We start from the raw sequence: 16907 nt of genomic DNA, 5'->3' as shown, positions 1-16907 counted from the left end.
TTGAGCAATTTAGCTAACATTTGTATGGATAATCTAGAGGCTAATAAAATAGTAAATAAAATCAATGGTCTCCACCTATGGATAAGATGCGTGGATGACACGTTTGCCATCACTGATAAACAGCAAAACAACTTTTTTTTTTTTTTTTTTTTTTTTTTTTGCTAGTTGCTTTACGTCGCACCGACACAGATAGGTCTTATGGCGATGATGGGACAGTGAAGGAAGTGGCCGTGGCCTTAATTAATGTACAGCCCCAGCATTTGCCTGGTGTGAAAATGGGAAACCACGGAAAACCATTTTCAGGGCTGCCGACAGTGGGGTTCGAACCTACTATCTCCCGAATACTGGATACTGGCCGCATTTAAGTGACTGCAGCTATCGAGCTCGGTCAAAACATTAAAGTTCCTTAATGGACTCAGTAACAACATTACCTTCACAAAGGAAGATGAAATCAACAACTCTTTAAATTTCCTAGACGTAACCATAACTAGAGCCAGTAATGAATTCTCTTTTCAAATCTACAGGAAACCCACCTTTGCCCCTTTGATTATAAAAAAAAAGAATCTTTACACCCACAATCTCACAAGTTAGCAACCTTTTACAGCTTGATCCATAGAGCATTCAAAATTCCTTTCTAACAACATATGAAAAAAAGAACTACATTATATGAAAGAACTGGCTAAACTTAACGGCTACAAATCCGACATGGTTAATAAAATTGTAAACAAAATCAAGATATAAACTGCAACTAATTTAACCTCTGAAAGACCCCCCAAAAAACCAGTTTTGCTGCTTTTGCATCCACAAATCCGGCTCTATATCAGATCACCAACCCGATTAAGAAACATGGCGTCAATTATTGCATTTAAAACCCATAATACGAACAGAAATATATTATTTAACTCCCAGACAGTAAATTGAACACACAACAGATACTCAAACTCACGAATTTATGGACTCAAATGCGCCTACTGTAAGTTTTCTTACGTGGGACAAACTGGATACAACTTTCAAACGAGATACTTAGAGCATTACAACGCATCTAAGCACAACAAACACTCCGCTATGAGTATTCATATGAAAGAAACAGGACATAGCTTCACCACTATAGACCAGGACCTTCAGATTTTGGTTAAGTTTGAGTGGCGTTTATAAAAGTAGGTAAGATCACAATATGAAGATGAAGTTGGAATTCAAGAGGACAAACTGGGGCAAATATTCATTTATAGGAACGGGAGTTAGGGATTGGAATATTTTACCAAGGGAGATGTTCAATAAATTTCCAATTTCTTTGAAACCATTTAGGAAAAGGCTAGGAAAACAACAGATAAGGAATCTGCCATCTGGGTCACTGCCCTAAATGCAGATAAGTATTGATTGATTGACTGATCTTAAAAGATTATTAATAAAGGCAGTTTAATGACTGAATTCGAAAACACCTATATCTCTTTAGACCAGCATTTCAATAAGAATCAAAATCTAAATGATATTGTATAAACAAAGAGCCCAGTCAATGAGCAAATTCCCAAATTATTGTCATCTCTCAACATAAACTATAAATCCAGCATTAATACCGCCATATCAACAGCAGCTAAGGTCCCGTTGCCTGGCCACACCCCTTCCTCTACGTGTACCAACGCCCCGCCCAACCCTCTCCACCCGACACACTCCCCACAAATAATGACACATCCCTACAATCTGAGGAGTAGAGGTAAAGCGACTGCCAGACCACCTCACACAAGCAACGCTGCTGGACATCTCTCCTAAAGTCTAAATGGGTAAGTGTTAAGAAGATTAATTCCACTAGTGAACAATTCCAATACAGCAACTCTCACACTTTTTTGTCTTATTCCACAGATTTCAATACGCATCACAAACCATTTCATTTACACCTAAGAATCCAGTTAAACTTCTCTTCAGACTTACACGGATGATAACTTCATAAGCTTCATGACCTAGGCAGCATATTTGCATATTTAAAGAGAAGAAGAATTAATTAGTTATTCGAATGAGACTTGATCAAGCATCATCTACTAGCAATACTTGCCATCTAACCAGCATCTTCACTTCGAATATTATTAATAAAGACTCTCGTTCAATAAAGAAAAGATTTTAATCTATAGAAGATTTTAACTAATCCACAAATCATTTTAAGCTAAACGTATTTATTTCTTATATATACTGAAAAATTCTGTGTAAATATTTTGATTCCCATTTGACTTCAATTGTCGACCCAATATCAACATTATGAGTGTTAATATTATTTTATATTATCTCCATTAGATATATGATATCCCAAGAGAAATCCCAATAGAACTTTAAAACAGGATTAATCAATTCAATCCAAATATGACTATAATGCCCTTGTACATCAATGTAAATTATTGTAAACAATTAGTTTTTTTTAAATAGTTAGCATGGCTGATGATGCCTGCAATGACAGGTGAAACATGTACCATTACAACCTTAGAATGATTATATATAAGCCTTAAAGACTGTAAAGTATTGAATAGGTGGTTTTAAATAAATTAATTGTAAAAAGTTTTAATATTTTGAACTTCAATACGGACTAATAATGAGATAATTCACTTGTAATCCACATGGGTATGGCAATAGAAATGAAGATGGAGAGAATCTGTTGGACTTCTGAATCAGAAATAACCTGATAATAAAAAACACATGGTTTATGAAGAGAAATAGCCATTAAGATCAGCTGATATAGTTGGGATGGACAGTATGGAACACTCATCGATTTTATAATAACAGACCCAGAATGGGGAAGATATGTCATGAATACGAAGATAATCCTCGGTGAAAGTATGGAAGGTGATCATAGATTATTAATTGTGGAATTAAAACAAGTAAAAATCCCTAAAATTGTATTGAAGAAGAAACCAAACATCAGGATTTGGGAATTGGAGGAGGAGGATAAAAGAATGGCATTCCAAGATTGTATAAAAAGAAAGTTGCCTAATACGGAAATACAAAGTGGAGAAGAAGAGTGGGACAATTTAAGACAGACATTTGTGGAAGCAGCAATTGAGGTATACTGGAAAACAAAAACAAAGGTTAAGGGAAAGGAGACACGGTGGTGGACAGACAAAAGAAAAAAGGAAATAAAAGAAAGGAACAAGTGAAGAAAGAAATGGATAAGGAAAAGCAAAAAACATATCAGAGGGATGAGAATAAGATAGAAAGGTTACATGTGGAATACAAAAGATTGAAACTACAAGTAAAGAGGAGTATCAAGGAAGAAAAGGAGAAATGTTGGGGAGAGTTTACCAACAAAATTGAGCAAGATAGTAGAGGAAATCAGAAACTACTATACAGAGTAATAAAACTGAAAAGAATAAATCAAGAAAAAATCAAGGCAGTAGAGAGAGAAGATGGATCCATAGTACATGACGAAATGGGTTTTTAGAAGGTGATGGCAAAGTATTTTGAAAACTTTATAACGAAGATGACTGCTCGGAGGAAGAAGGAGATAAATGTAAATAATAGATGGAGAAAAAGAAGAGTACTCGATAACATGGTTGGAAGTTGAAAGGGCAGTGAAAGCAATGGCCAAAGATAAAGCAAGTGGAAAAGACGCATTCAATGCTGATATGATTAAGGCAGCAGGAAGGATTGGACTACAGTGGCTATACAGAGCCCTCAATGCCATATGGAAGGATGAAAGGATACCTGAAGATTGGCAACAAGGAAGCATTGTACCACTGTTCAAAAAAGGAAATAGGAAGAAATGTGAAAATTATAAAGGTATAATCCTATTATCACATGGGAAGAACAATATGGCTTTAGACCAAACAGATCAACAATAGACTTGACATTTACAGTGCAAATGATAATGGAAAAACATCTGGAAAGGAACAAGGAAATCATCTTCGTATTTTTGGATTTGGAAAAAGCTTATGATACAGTTAAGAGAAAACTTGTATGGGAATGCCTACTGGAAAGGAATGTACCAAAATCATTAATTAACAAGATAAAAATGTTGTATCATAAGAGTAAAAGCAGTGTACAAGTGGGGTGTGGTGACTGAAACATTTTATACAAAAAAAGGTCTCAAGCAAGGAAGTGCACTGTCACCATTATTGTTTATTATATTGATGGATGAAATCATAAAACGTGTAAAACAGAGTATCAGTAGCGATAAAGTGAATGCTTTGGTATTTGCAGATGATGTGGTGATTTGGGGAAAGGGAGAAAAGGAAGTACAAAGGAGACTGGACATTTGGAATGAAAATCTGAAGGAGTTTGGAATGGTAATGCACTGTGGAAAAGAGAAAAAGAGAAGCCAAGTGAACATAGACGGAGAACGGTTAGAGAATGTAGAACAGTTTACATATCTGGGTAGCATTATTAATGCAAGTAATGAAATCAACCCTGAAATTAATAACAGACTAAGTAAAGGTACAACATTTTATCATCAAATCAAGAGAGCTTTCATGGGATGACAATGTACCCAAGAGAATGAAATTAACATTATATAAACAGCATTCATACCAATAGTAACATACGGACTAGAAACGCTGGTAACTAATAAGAGACAAGATAGTAAGATCCAAGCAGTAGAAATTAAATTTTTAAGAACATCAGTTAAAAAAACAAGAAAAGAGAGAATTCAAAATATTAAAATCAGACAAGAGCTAAATATAGAACCGTTAGTACAGAAGATACAGAAAGCAAGACTGAGATGGTTCAGACATGTAAAAAGAATGGGAAAGGAACAGGTACAAGAAGGGAAATGGAAAAAGAGGTTAAGGGAAAGAGACCAGTTGGAAGATCGATAAGAAGGTGGATGGATCAGATTTGGAAGGACATTAGAGAAGCTGGATTGGATGTGGCAGAAGTAATGGAGCAGGAAAAGTGGAAGGACAGAAAGGAGTGGAAGACGCTTGTTAACCACACCCGGGCGACTGGAGTAGGACATTGATGATGATGATGATGATGATGAGGGAGGAGTTGGAGAGTTTGAGGGAGATAATTAGAATTCTCTCAGAGGACAGGAAGGAAAGTAGGCCTCCCTCGAACAATGTACAGGATACAGTAGGTGTAAAAGAGGGATGGGAAGGAAAGGGGGAAATTGTAGAAGGCAGATAGTTTAATGTTTTAAGGGGAAGGAGATTGCAGACTAAGGGCTCTATTCAGGATCAGAATTTAGGACAGCTGTATGTAAGAAATCGGTACGACTCACTGCAGGTAGAACAACCGAGGGAAGATGAGGAACAGGGATCTGTTGCTGAGAAGTGTGGAAGTAGGAGGAAGGGAAAAGGTAGGAAAGGGAAAATGAGAGTAGAAGATAGGAAAGACGGGTGGAACAAGGTCAAGGGAGGGAGAAAAGGCAGGAGGAAGTAGCTTCTGCAGTTGTCAGAAAGATAGGGCTGACCAGGAGGGGAGGAGATCAAATGAGGTGGGTAGGGTTGGGGCTCTGATCATGGGGTATTCCAATGTTAGACATGTGGGAAAAGTGTGTGGAGGAAAGGGAAACAGGGTAGAGTGTTATCCAGGAATTAGGTTGAGGCATATGATGAGGAAAGTAGAAGAGAAGGCGGAGAAGGAGAAGGTGGTAATGTTTCATGTTGGTACCAACAACGTAAAGCAAGCAGGTATAAGTACCAACATAGTTGGGGATGTGTGGGATCTGGTAAATGCAGCATAGATGAAGTTTAATGAAGCGGAGATTGTTATCAGTACAATACTGTGTAGAAGGGATACTGACTGGAATGTGTTTGGGGATTTAAAGGAGACTATGGAGTGGTATGTGGGAAACTGGGAGCGAAATTTCTGGATCCTAATGGGCGGGTAGGAGATAAGGATCTGCGCTCAGATGGCCTTAACTTAAAACATAGTGGTTACGAAATTTATTTCTGGAAGGGTTATAGGGAGGTACATTCAGGGAAGAGGGGTGGTCTAGAGTGCGGTGACAAGGGTACAGGGATCTGGAAGTCAAGTAGGGATGACATAAAAATGATAGTGTTGAACTGTATAAGTACAGTAAAACTTCGTTAAGACGTTTCTGCAGAGGACAAGGAAAAATAACGTATTAAGCAAGAAAAAGTACTACTAAATACACAAATAAAAACTATCCAATAGATATATGGAAACACTAAACACGACTTTTTCCGACATAATGAGATTTACTTTAAGGTTAAGTCAATATTTCACCTTTACAATACCAAAAGTTTATTGTCTAATTATTTAAACAACATTATTTAAAATATGACGAGACATGTTTTGTCTAACTTGTAGACATCATCAGCCGTAAAATATTCAAGAAAAAGCACAAAAAAGACAAGGGTAGAATTACACATTAAAATAAATCGGGTTGCCGAATACGTCAATTAAAATAGTGCGGATGTTCTAGATTGTTCCGAGCACAAACATTCAAAAGCTGTTGATGAATAAACTTAAAATTATACACATGAGATGATAACAGTAAAACATGGTATTAAAATTCTTCTTGAGGGTGCTGCTGACATGCAGTATTCAGGTCCGTCGGTAAAAGCTGATAATGAGGTGCACAATGTTAATTGCTCGTTGATCGTCTTTTTTTCTACTACTGAATCGTTCTTAGTCTTTACATTCGTCATGATACATTCTTCTTCACTAGATGCAACTGAATAAACAATCTAGAACTTATTCTTTAGTTCAATGCCTAAGCCTACACATCTATCATGACTTATTTTAGACCTACTGTTATAACTCCTTTAATCCCTGTCTCACTTTGCACTGCAGTCATTTAATTTAAAATAACTCCACCACCATCATCATTTCTTGGCTCTAGCAAGTCGGATCTCTTCCAGTTTTTTCGTTCCATATATGCGATGCCAGTATACATTTTGTGTTTTTGTATTTTCAATGTTGACCCTTAACATTTGAATAATTTCGTCCCTTAAGGCCAGTTTGGATAACAATTTCCTGCTTCCACATGTGTGCTTCATGCGTCACTTCTTCCCAAGTTCCTATTGATATCTGACAACTTTTTCTTCACAGACACCACTCTACGATGATGGGTTCCTCCCAACCTCTGACGAGCTTGCTTCTGCTTCATCAGGAAGGTGTGAATGATAAGAAGAAAGCTGGATAAACAGAGGAAAGGGGGAAATGCAAAAAGCTGCTGAAATGAAGCTCATACACACAAGTCAAGACAAAAGGAGTAAAGGAACAAAAAGAAGTGACAAATCAAGTTGTATGTAGACGAAAATAGTGCCCTCATTCACCATGATGAGAGAGAGAGAGAGAGGATCTCAACAAAGGAAGAAATTCCTAAGAAAGATCAAAATAGCACCCGACATCAAATGCAGTAAATTCTAAAAGCTCTCACTTGTTATAAGGAAGCATCATCTCTCAAACACTGACACCAGAATATCACACAGAATTCTAGATCTTCTCACAACTTGGAAAGGTATCACTCCATGAGCAATTTCAAAGGGGGACCCAAGACACTGGTTCTCAAGAAAGACCTGGGTGCATGGTATAAAGGATTTTTTGAGAGAGAGAGAAGAAAAATGTACAAAGAGTTCTGAAAAATGAAGAACTGCATTCTCTACCACGATGAAGGGAGGAGGACTGGAAATTCAGAAAGGCTGATGTCCCACTAACTACTTTTATGGTTCTTCGGAAATGGGAAAGTGCCAGAACTTAATCCCGCAAGAGTTCTTTTACGTGCCAGTAAATCTACCGACAAGAGGATGATGTATCTGAGCACCTTCAAACACCACCGGATTGAGCCAGATCGAACCTGCCAAGTTGGTGTCAAAAGACCCGCCTCGACCGTTTGAGCCACTCAGCCCGGTGATCCGTGAACAGAATATATTCTTGCACAGAAGGACTCGGCACCCAGTCAACTACAGCTCAAGAATGATGATAACAGTGGTGGATCATAATAAACAACGTACCCTTTGTTTGCAGTCATCATCTGGACCAAGTGGTGTGTAACAGAGGCCATGTCGCGACCAGTATTGGTGCACTGCAGCAGGAGAGGAAGTCGAGCTTCCATCTTCTCCACAGACGCCTGTTGTGGTTGGCTCACAGCTTCTTCTACCATGTACTCAACTAACACCAGTCTCTGGAACAACAGAGGAAGAATGATGGCCACTCTTTATTTAGTGTTTTCGACAGACTGAAAAGCTTTAAAGTTACATTAACTTAAGCTGACACTGAAAAGTATGGCTTCCTTCTTAATGAAGTATCTGAATTACAAAATTTGTTTTTAAACAGCTTTGTAGATGCACTCCACATCTCAGCCTGCAAGATGTTCAAAATACCTTGCCAAATACTCTCTTGTAGTTCTTCTAAACTTTGTGAAGGTTAATGTATTATGCACTTTACGATCGTCGGAGAAAGAAAAGCAGTTGTTAACTCCTTACAAACACCGTTCCTGGAGGTGACAAAGGTGACAGTGGCGGATCACTTTCCTCTTATTTGTTTACAATCACTGACAAGAGCGTAAACAATATTATACATGTGTGCACAATTTAAAGCGATTTGATAAAATCTGAGGATTTTCTTGTAGAATGAAACATTAATAGTTAAATACATTTTACCAGTTCCACCTTTTCAATACAAAGTTTTTCAATGTGTTTACTTGTAATTTGTTATAGAGAGTTAATTTATTGCTCTTGTAATGACTTTTACTGTACATGAAACTGTGATACTGGCAAATACTGCAATAATGTTGAAATCTTTCATTCAAAGAAAAAACTTTGGCAAGTAGATCATGTAATGGTTATGAACAATCATGAAATATATGGATTACAGTCACCGTTCAGTTGTAACCGATGCTTGCAAACCTCGGTCTTTAGGTACCCTAGAAAGATGGCAGTAACAAAAGGCTTAAAAAATAAAAATATTATAGTCAAGAAGTTTAAAATGTCACCAAATTAAAATTTTATATGCTAGCAGAAAGAAATTCTGAAACACACTCGATTTTAACAATCACAAAGAGAAACATGTAATTTCACTACCATGCATCTGTTCTCATATCATCAAAAACATCTCACCTGATCCATGGAGAGGCACAAGATATCCTCAGGTGTATAGTGCTTGGGCGTGAACTTCTCACGACCCTGCCATAGTTTGGGGTTGCATGTGAGAGCCCAGAGAAAGTCCAGTACAGACGTTGGATCATATCTGAAACATGGAAAGAAAAATGTTGCGAGTTGAACAGTACGCAATAGTATAATGATAAACGGGGTTATAAGTCAGGTTGTGAGTTTCACAAATAAGAAAAGTCATCTCAGTTTTTAATTACTGCGTTGATGGGGTGAAAGTTCCTTTTGGGGATCATTTTAAGTACCTAGGTGTCAATATAAACAAAGATCTTCATTGGTGCAATCACATAAATAGGATTGTAAATAAAGGGTACAGATCTCTGCACATGGTTATGAGGGTATTTAGGGGTTGTAATAAGGATGTAAAGGAGAGAGCATATAAGTCTCTGGTACGACCCCAACTAGACTGTGGTTCCAGTGTATGGGACCTTCACCAGGATTACTTGATTCAAGAAGTGGAAAAAATCCAAAGAAAAGCAGCTTCATTTGCTCTGGGTGATTTCCAACAAACGAATAGCGTTATAAAAATGTTGCACAGTTTGGGCTGGGAAGAACTGGGAAAAAGGAGACAAGTTGCTCGACTAACCACCAGGAATGAGCTAGCTGGAAAATTTATAATGCCCAATAAGGGACCATTTATGTATTATAAATTTACTCATTCAGGACAAATATTTCAGGTTCCCTATGAGAATCAACATCTATATCATAAGTGGTATGTTCCAAGCTGTCAGTGGAGAGATGGCATGGAACGACATTAGTAGACTAATAAGTTTGAGTGGTTTCTTTAAAAGTAGGAAAGATTATAATATGATGATAAAGCTGAATTTCAAGGGGACAAATTGGGGCAAATATATTACCAAGGGAGATGTTCAATACATTTCCAATTTCTTTGCAATCATTTAAGAAAAGGCTAGGAAAACAACAAATAGAGAATCTGCCACCTGGGTGACTGCTCTAAATGCAAATCAGTAGTGTCTGATTGATTGATTGAACTGTGGAAAGCTTTAGGTACTTGGGAAATATGGACATGGAGATCAGTTAAAGGATACAACTTGATCTATAAGATATACTGAGATATGCAGCACAGACTGTGATGCTGACGAAAAGGATATGAGAATAAAATCCAGCCCAGTGAGAAGAAATTTTTAACAGATATAATAGGAAAACTAAGAGCAGACAGAGTAAGAAATGAAGATGTCAGGAAGGAAAAGCTTTCAGACAGAATAAACTGAAAAGGCTTGCACATGTTAAGAGGATGGAAGGGAAGGATACCAAAGTGGATGACGGAGGTGCTTGGACTTAATGAACAAGGAACCTGGATTGGAACAAAGTCAATAATGGTTCAATAGAGAAAAGTGGAAACGTACCATTAAAATCCCAGCGACCTGGGCAGAGCTGATGATGATAATCATATGGCCTCAACTATATCGTGCAGGCATTTTTTCAGTTTTCCCTACTGATATCACTCTATTGTAATGTATAAGAATATAAGATTATTACAAGAGTGTGCCCTTATAATCGGGTCATCACCAAAGGTCCACATATTTCAACGGATTTCCACCCAACTGAATCCCTTCAATAAACGATCCTTGTAAATGATGAACCAGCTGGATTAAATGTTAGACTTGGATGACTTCTGGAATTACTTTAAATCAAGAACTTACCAACATAATTCATAATGATTAACCTACAAGACCTTTTAAAAAAAAATTTCATTTTCTAAAATGGGGGAGGGTATGTGGAAAAAACAGTTGGTGATTTGGTGAGGTAGTAAAGTATATAAAGATATGCCATGTTTGATCATTAATCCAATAGTAATTACCCTATTTACCCGCACAATTGTCCAGCTCTTTGGCTGAATGTTCAGCGGAGTGGCCTTCGGTTCGGATTCCCAGCTGGCTTTTAATCTTAACTGGTTAGTTCCCTTTGCTCGGGGATTGAGCGTTTGTGCAGTCATCAACATCCCTGCAACTCGCGCACCATATATTACACTATCCTCCATCACAATAAAACACAGTTTCCTATACACAGCCGATAATATCCATCCTAATCGGAGGGTCTGTGTTAGAAGGGCTGCACCTGCAAAAGTTTCCCCATCATTAATTTTGAAATCGGAATTTGGAGGGAATGAAACATTCACTAATTTTCCTGTTATAATCGTGTGGAAGTTTTCCCATTATCACTGTGTTTTCTATTTTTTAAATTTATTTTTTATTTTTTCGCAAAACATATGGCTGTGAAAACATCACTTTCAACGAATGGTCATCAGCTTGTAGGTAGCAACTTTTTTTGCTAGGGGCTTTACGTCGCACCGACACAGATAGGTCTTATGGCGACGATGGGATAGGCAAGGCCTAGGAGTTGGAAGGAAGCGGCCGTGGCCTTAATTAAGGTACAGCCCCAGCATTTGCCTGGTGTGAAAATGGGAAACCACGGAAAACCATCTTCAGTAGGTAGCAACTAAGCAGCCGCATCTGGCAACACAGCAGTAACAGGACTGCATGGCAAGCTATTGGTCTAAGATCGCATACGCTGGTAAAAATTATGTGAGAGATGCACACTTGGTCTCTGTGCTAATTATTTTCACATCATTTAAGTGAATAGCGGTTGGTGATGGGTGAGAAAAACAGGAGTTACGACACACAATTTAAATTAGCAGCAATTGGGCTTGCTCCAGCATGCAAGTTTTGTGTACGCTACTGGTGTAAAACGGAAAGAACAGATGGAGTCTGCCAAGAAGACAGCCCTTATTAATTTTGGGAACAAAATCAGGCTAGTAACCGGAAATTGAAAGAGGACTGTTACAATAAACATGTAAGAAACACAAAATGCTACCGTCACAGGAGATCACAAAGGAAAGCAACCAATCTCTTCAAAGAATGACACCTCTATGCGAGCAGTTGCTGAAGGAGCATACTACATAAATGGGGTTATTCCAACGTTATTTTTGATTCAAAATTAAATTTCCTAATTTTCTCTCCCCCATTTTCAAGGTTAAATAAGGCCAAGAAAAGCAGGAAAACTATGTGAATAAATATTTTCCTTAAAAAATCAAATAAACAAGAATTTATCTAAAGTTATTCACAATAAAATAGTAACAAAAAAGGACATATTTAAATCACACTTAACTGTGGTAAAAAAACCTGCACTGTGCAGCACTTGATTTAAAGCCTTTCCCTGAAACACCAAAGCTCTGAACTTCATTCGTTATGTTTCCAGTCTCCACATCCCACTCCTGCACTATTTTAATCTACCTTCTGCACCCACACACAACAATTTGCAGATAGTACCATTAGTTTTTGCTTTTTTTTAAAGTACCAAATCATACATGGATGCACATCATAATTACGACTCACCATTCTCACATGGTTTTCTTTTGCAACTTCCGTAGCTCTCAGCTTGAATGAGCCATATAACACAGTCGTAACTTCTGACTTTTGAACTACACGAGGCACTTTTGAATCACACACTATAGCTATCAGCAAACAGACTCATATACACAAGAACACTTTGGCAACGGAAGATTAGGGATGTGTGTGTTTATTTTTTATTTTTAGGCAAGTAAACAGAATACTTCAAAACTGTCATATATATAAATATAATGCTTAATTAAGAGACTAAGACGATTGTGGGTTTAAAAGTACCTGTCATTACATGTCGCCAGAAGGTTCTGCATGCAGTGGTACAGAGTGGCCCAACTGGCACGGTGCGTCAACAGAGTGAGCAGGTACGGCCGACAGGACTGCATCGCAGGGAGCTTCTCCTTGGTTTCTGCACTCGGCTTGGAGAACAGTAACTGCATCTGTTTCAGTGAGAGCAATGAATGTAAAAGGGTAAGAAAGAGACGGAAGTAATCTTGCTCAGGGTGGACCAGACCAAATACGGTAGAGATAACACAGGTGAGTTAGTGCTAGGATCTGAAGTAACACAGAGCATGTGCAATGGTTAGCAACTTTTTGTTGTTCTTTATGCATTGAGAGTAAGCTAAAATCAGTAAGTACTTATGAGTGTGATCCATTTACATTTCCTCTCAACAAAAGTAGAAAGATATATCCTGTACTTGCCTGTAATAATTACGAAGTGGAGAAGAATTCGCTGTCTTTTTTCATATTCATTCATGACAAGAATATGTAAGTAGGTATTGTGTTTACGTACACATTCTTGAAGTGAAAGAGATTTTTGTAGTAATGTAGACTCACAATTATCCGAGCTGATTGGGACCGAGATTACCTCGGATATGCTAAAACTTGGATAATATGGATATAATGTGTCAATGGGGCATAAATGACGGAAAAAATGCCTAACAACTGTATAGCAATTGTTTATTACAATATACTGTAATTAGAAAAAAACTTACACAGAATTCCTCAGGCATCTCAAACTCTTCATACAAATTGATCAGCTAGACACAGTGCGAATTCTTCAAACCAGGCATTTGACAACATAAATTGTCAGTGTACACACTGCGGATGTCATTACTCCAGTTCCCGTGGGGTCAAAATACACATCAGCAGAGCTCATCCTGATATTCACCGTCAAATTTTAGTTTCTAGAAATCGACAGAGGGTTGATCCCTCTCAAAATGTCGAAACAATCGTTCAAGAAAGTGACCCTAATGCTAACACGGAAACTAAAGATGTCAACACATTACCGCACGAATTTAAGCAGAAAATGATGCAGTGGCGAAGTAGATTTTTAAACAATTTTACAGACGAGCAATTTGACCATGAGATTAACATTTGGTGTGAGTTCTTGGCCTCTGCGATTGATCTACTTCCTAGCCCCAAACATCTGTCACGGAAATACTACCAGTATAGGAAAAATAAACAAACCACAGACAACCAAATGAAATATAAACAGACAACCAAACCTGAACGGGCAACAAAACGGGACCGAATAAAACGCCGCGAAAAATACAAATATCAGTTTACCCAGTACCACTTTTACAATCAGCGCAGAAAGGCTATTAGATCTGTTTTAAATTCCAATGCTGAAAACTGTAAAATTCCTTCGGATGAAATATTTCATTATTTCTCTGAAATTCTCGGGCAACCTACTGACATGATTCGATCCGAATACCCATCTCATACAAGTGATATTGATAGGGAACAAATTGACATTTTATTTAATGACACTATAAGCCCAGATGAAATCAGCTTTGCTGTTAATCATATAGCCGTAGACACATCACCCGGTCCAGACCACGTCCTCGTCAGAGTTATCAAAGATAGTATTGCAATTGACATAATATCTCACATTGCTACACGTATGTTGAAAACTGGGGTTGTACCTTCTATCTTCAAAAAGGCCAGGACTGTTCTAATTCATAAAGGTGGAGATAGACTCAATATTAAGAACTGGAGACCTATCACAATCTGTTCAGTAATAAGGAGAATTTTTTTTTTTTTTTTTGCTAGGGGCTTTACGTCGCACCGACACAGATAGGTCTTATGGCGATGATGGGATAGGAAAGGACAAGGAGTTGGAAGGAAGCGGCCGTGACCCTAATTAAGGTACAGCCCCAGCATTTGCCTGGTGTGAGGAGAATAATTGAGCGGGTCCTTGACAGGCATCTTCGTGAACATGTCTTAAACCCCAATCAACGAGGATTTACTAACTCCTCTGGAATGCATGTCAACACTGCGATACTCGACTCTCTTCTCCGTGAAGCCAAAAACAAACAAGCTAATCTGACTGCTATATTCTTAGATATCCAGAAAGCCTTTGACAACGTTGGTCATGCCCATTTAAATGAGACACTAAAGTCATTACCAATTCCAACGAAACTTATGAATTTAATCATGAATCTGCAAACAGGAAATGTCACACAAATTCAGACGCAGGGAAGCAAAACAAGACCTCTCTTGATAAGCTGGGGAGTTATGCAAGGTTCTCCTCTGTCGCCAATCCTGTTCAATCTCGCCATCAATCATATTCTGGATGACCTTAGCGAAACGTCGATATCTACCCAGTATGGCTTTCAGTTGAGTCCAGATCGTGAAGCTCTAACAGTATTAAGTTTTGCTGATGATGTAGTTATTGTTGGAAAAGATTCTGAGTCAGCTTTAGTACTTGCTCATGCGGCCATACATCAACTACAAGAAATTGGACTTAGCATCAATATTGGAAAATGTAAAGGAATATACATCAAACATGGTCACCTATCAGAAGAAAAACTATTCACGGCAGATGAAAAACAGATACCATGTCTGAAGAAAGGAGAATCTATCAAATATTTGCGTGTAAATTTTTCCAATTAAATTACTTTCCAGTCCGTCAAGGTCCTAAATAAGCTCAAAAACACCCTAGAGCTCCTCATTTCTTCACCCCTTTTGCATTCCGATCAAATATTTGTAATCATAAACACTTCAATCTGTCCCAGTTTGGTATATAAATTTCAGACAGTACCACCACAAAAGATTCCAGTCAAATTTACAAATGACGCCGATATTATGGTTAGGGGGGCATTAAAGGAAATTTTGCAACTTCCCATGGATGTCCCGAATGATGTGATATACGCTGAAATGAAATTTAAAGGTCTGGGTTTATTTTGTGTATCATGGGAAATATATCTGCAACATATTAATGCATGCAAAATTTTGAAATCTTCCAATAATAATTTTCTACATTCAACGAGAAACTTATGTCAAGAAATCAGCACAAGCCTCGCCGCATTGAATGTAGCAGAAATAGAATCTATTCGAGACAAAAGACATGGTTTTGTAGATACGAAGAAAGTCCGACTTGAACTGAGAAGAAGAGCTTTTGACAACTGGAGCAAGAAAGAGCATAAAGGCAAAGGTGTAGTCCTATTTAAACAGTATACTCCAGCGAACACATGGATTCGTGATCATAAAGGATTGTCTTGCAGTGAATGGCGTGATGCAATAAAAATGAACGCCAATGTCTCTGCTGTGCGTACTGTACCTGGCAGATCCCAGGGCAACAGCCTCTGTCGGCGTTGCCACAGAGAGTTCGAAACTCTTTCACACGTCCTGGGAGCCTGTCCACGTGGTGAATTACTACGCACCTCACGTCATAATTTAGCCAGATCAATGATAGCTAACACTCTTAGAGGACAAGGTTATAATGTCTATGAAGAAGTACATGGTCTCTCCAACAGAGGAAGCAACCGAGCATTGACATTATTGCTTTTAAGCCATCCTGTTCTGAAGGTTTCATCATTGATCCAACAATTAGATTTGAGACCAACGAAAACCAGCCAGAAGAGGTCGATGCAGAAAAAAGAAGAATTTATGAAGAAACGGCGAACTTCTACAAGCGAAAATATAAGCTCTCATCCATTTCTGTAATCGGTTTGATGTTAGGTGCTCGAGGAACCATACCTACATTTTTTGTCAACTTCTGCAATACCTTTGGGCTAAATAGAGATTTTATCTATAACATCGTCATTACCACACTCAAGAAGTCCATCATGATCTTCAAAAACCATGCTTGCGGACCTCAAATAAATGTTTGACATGCCTCACTCGACTGCCTACATTTAACATCCATACGATCACATTATCTACTGTATCCAAATCCATTATGGTTGTTAAGGTACTCTTTGTCTTTGGGCAACTTGCAGCTGTTGCAGGAAGATTGTATAATAATAATAAATAAAGTAAATATAGTCGGTTTTAATTACTCTTATATCGCGTCATTTGTTACATCTCATTAATTCCTCAGATGAGGTTGACATCAGGAAGGGCATACGGTCGTAAAAACTCGCTACGAAGATTCGTCTCGTTTCATACTCGATCCCATAGAGAAAAGGGATAAGGGTGTCATATTATGCAATGCTGATACAAAGTAACTTAATAGCCAGTCATTTGTCTCTGTGAGTTGAGT

The 16907-nt window shown here is 38.0% G+C and overlaps 1 protein-coding gene across 2 annotated transcripts in view; it reads right to left on the bottom strand.

The window, feature by feature from the left end:
* IntS1 (integrator complex subunit 1) overlaps positions 1-16907 on the bottom strand; it is a 480230-nt gene that overhangs the window by 64189 nt on the left and 399134 nt on the right. For both annotated transcript variants that reach the window (XM_067153509.2, XM_067153510.2), the window contains exons 28-30: positions 12701-12858; positions 9006-9135; positions 7902-8071 (exon numbers count right to left, since the gene is read on the bottom strand). In XM_067153509.2, the coding sequence (XP_067009610.2) occupies positions 7902-8071; positions 9006-9135; positions 12701-12858 (458 nt within the window). The remainder of the gene's footprint in view (positions 1-7901; positions 8072-9005; positions 9136-12700; positions 12859-16907) is intronic.

This window comes from Anabrus simplex, chromosome 9 (assembly GCF_040414725.1).
Source record: "Anabrus simplex isolate iqAnaSimp1 chromosome 9, ASM4041472v1, whole genome shotgun sequence".
Taxonomy (NCBI): domain Eukaryota; kingdom Metazoa; phylum Arthropoda; class Insecta; order Orthoptera; family Tettigoniidae; genus Anabrus; species Anabrus simplex.
Note: the sequence above shows the minus strand (reverse complement) of the source record. Positions and strands in the feature narration are given on the sequence as shown.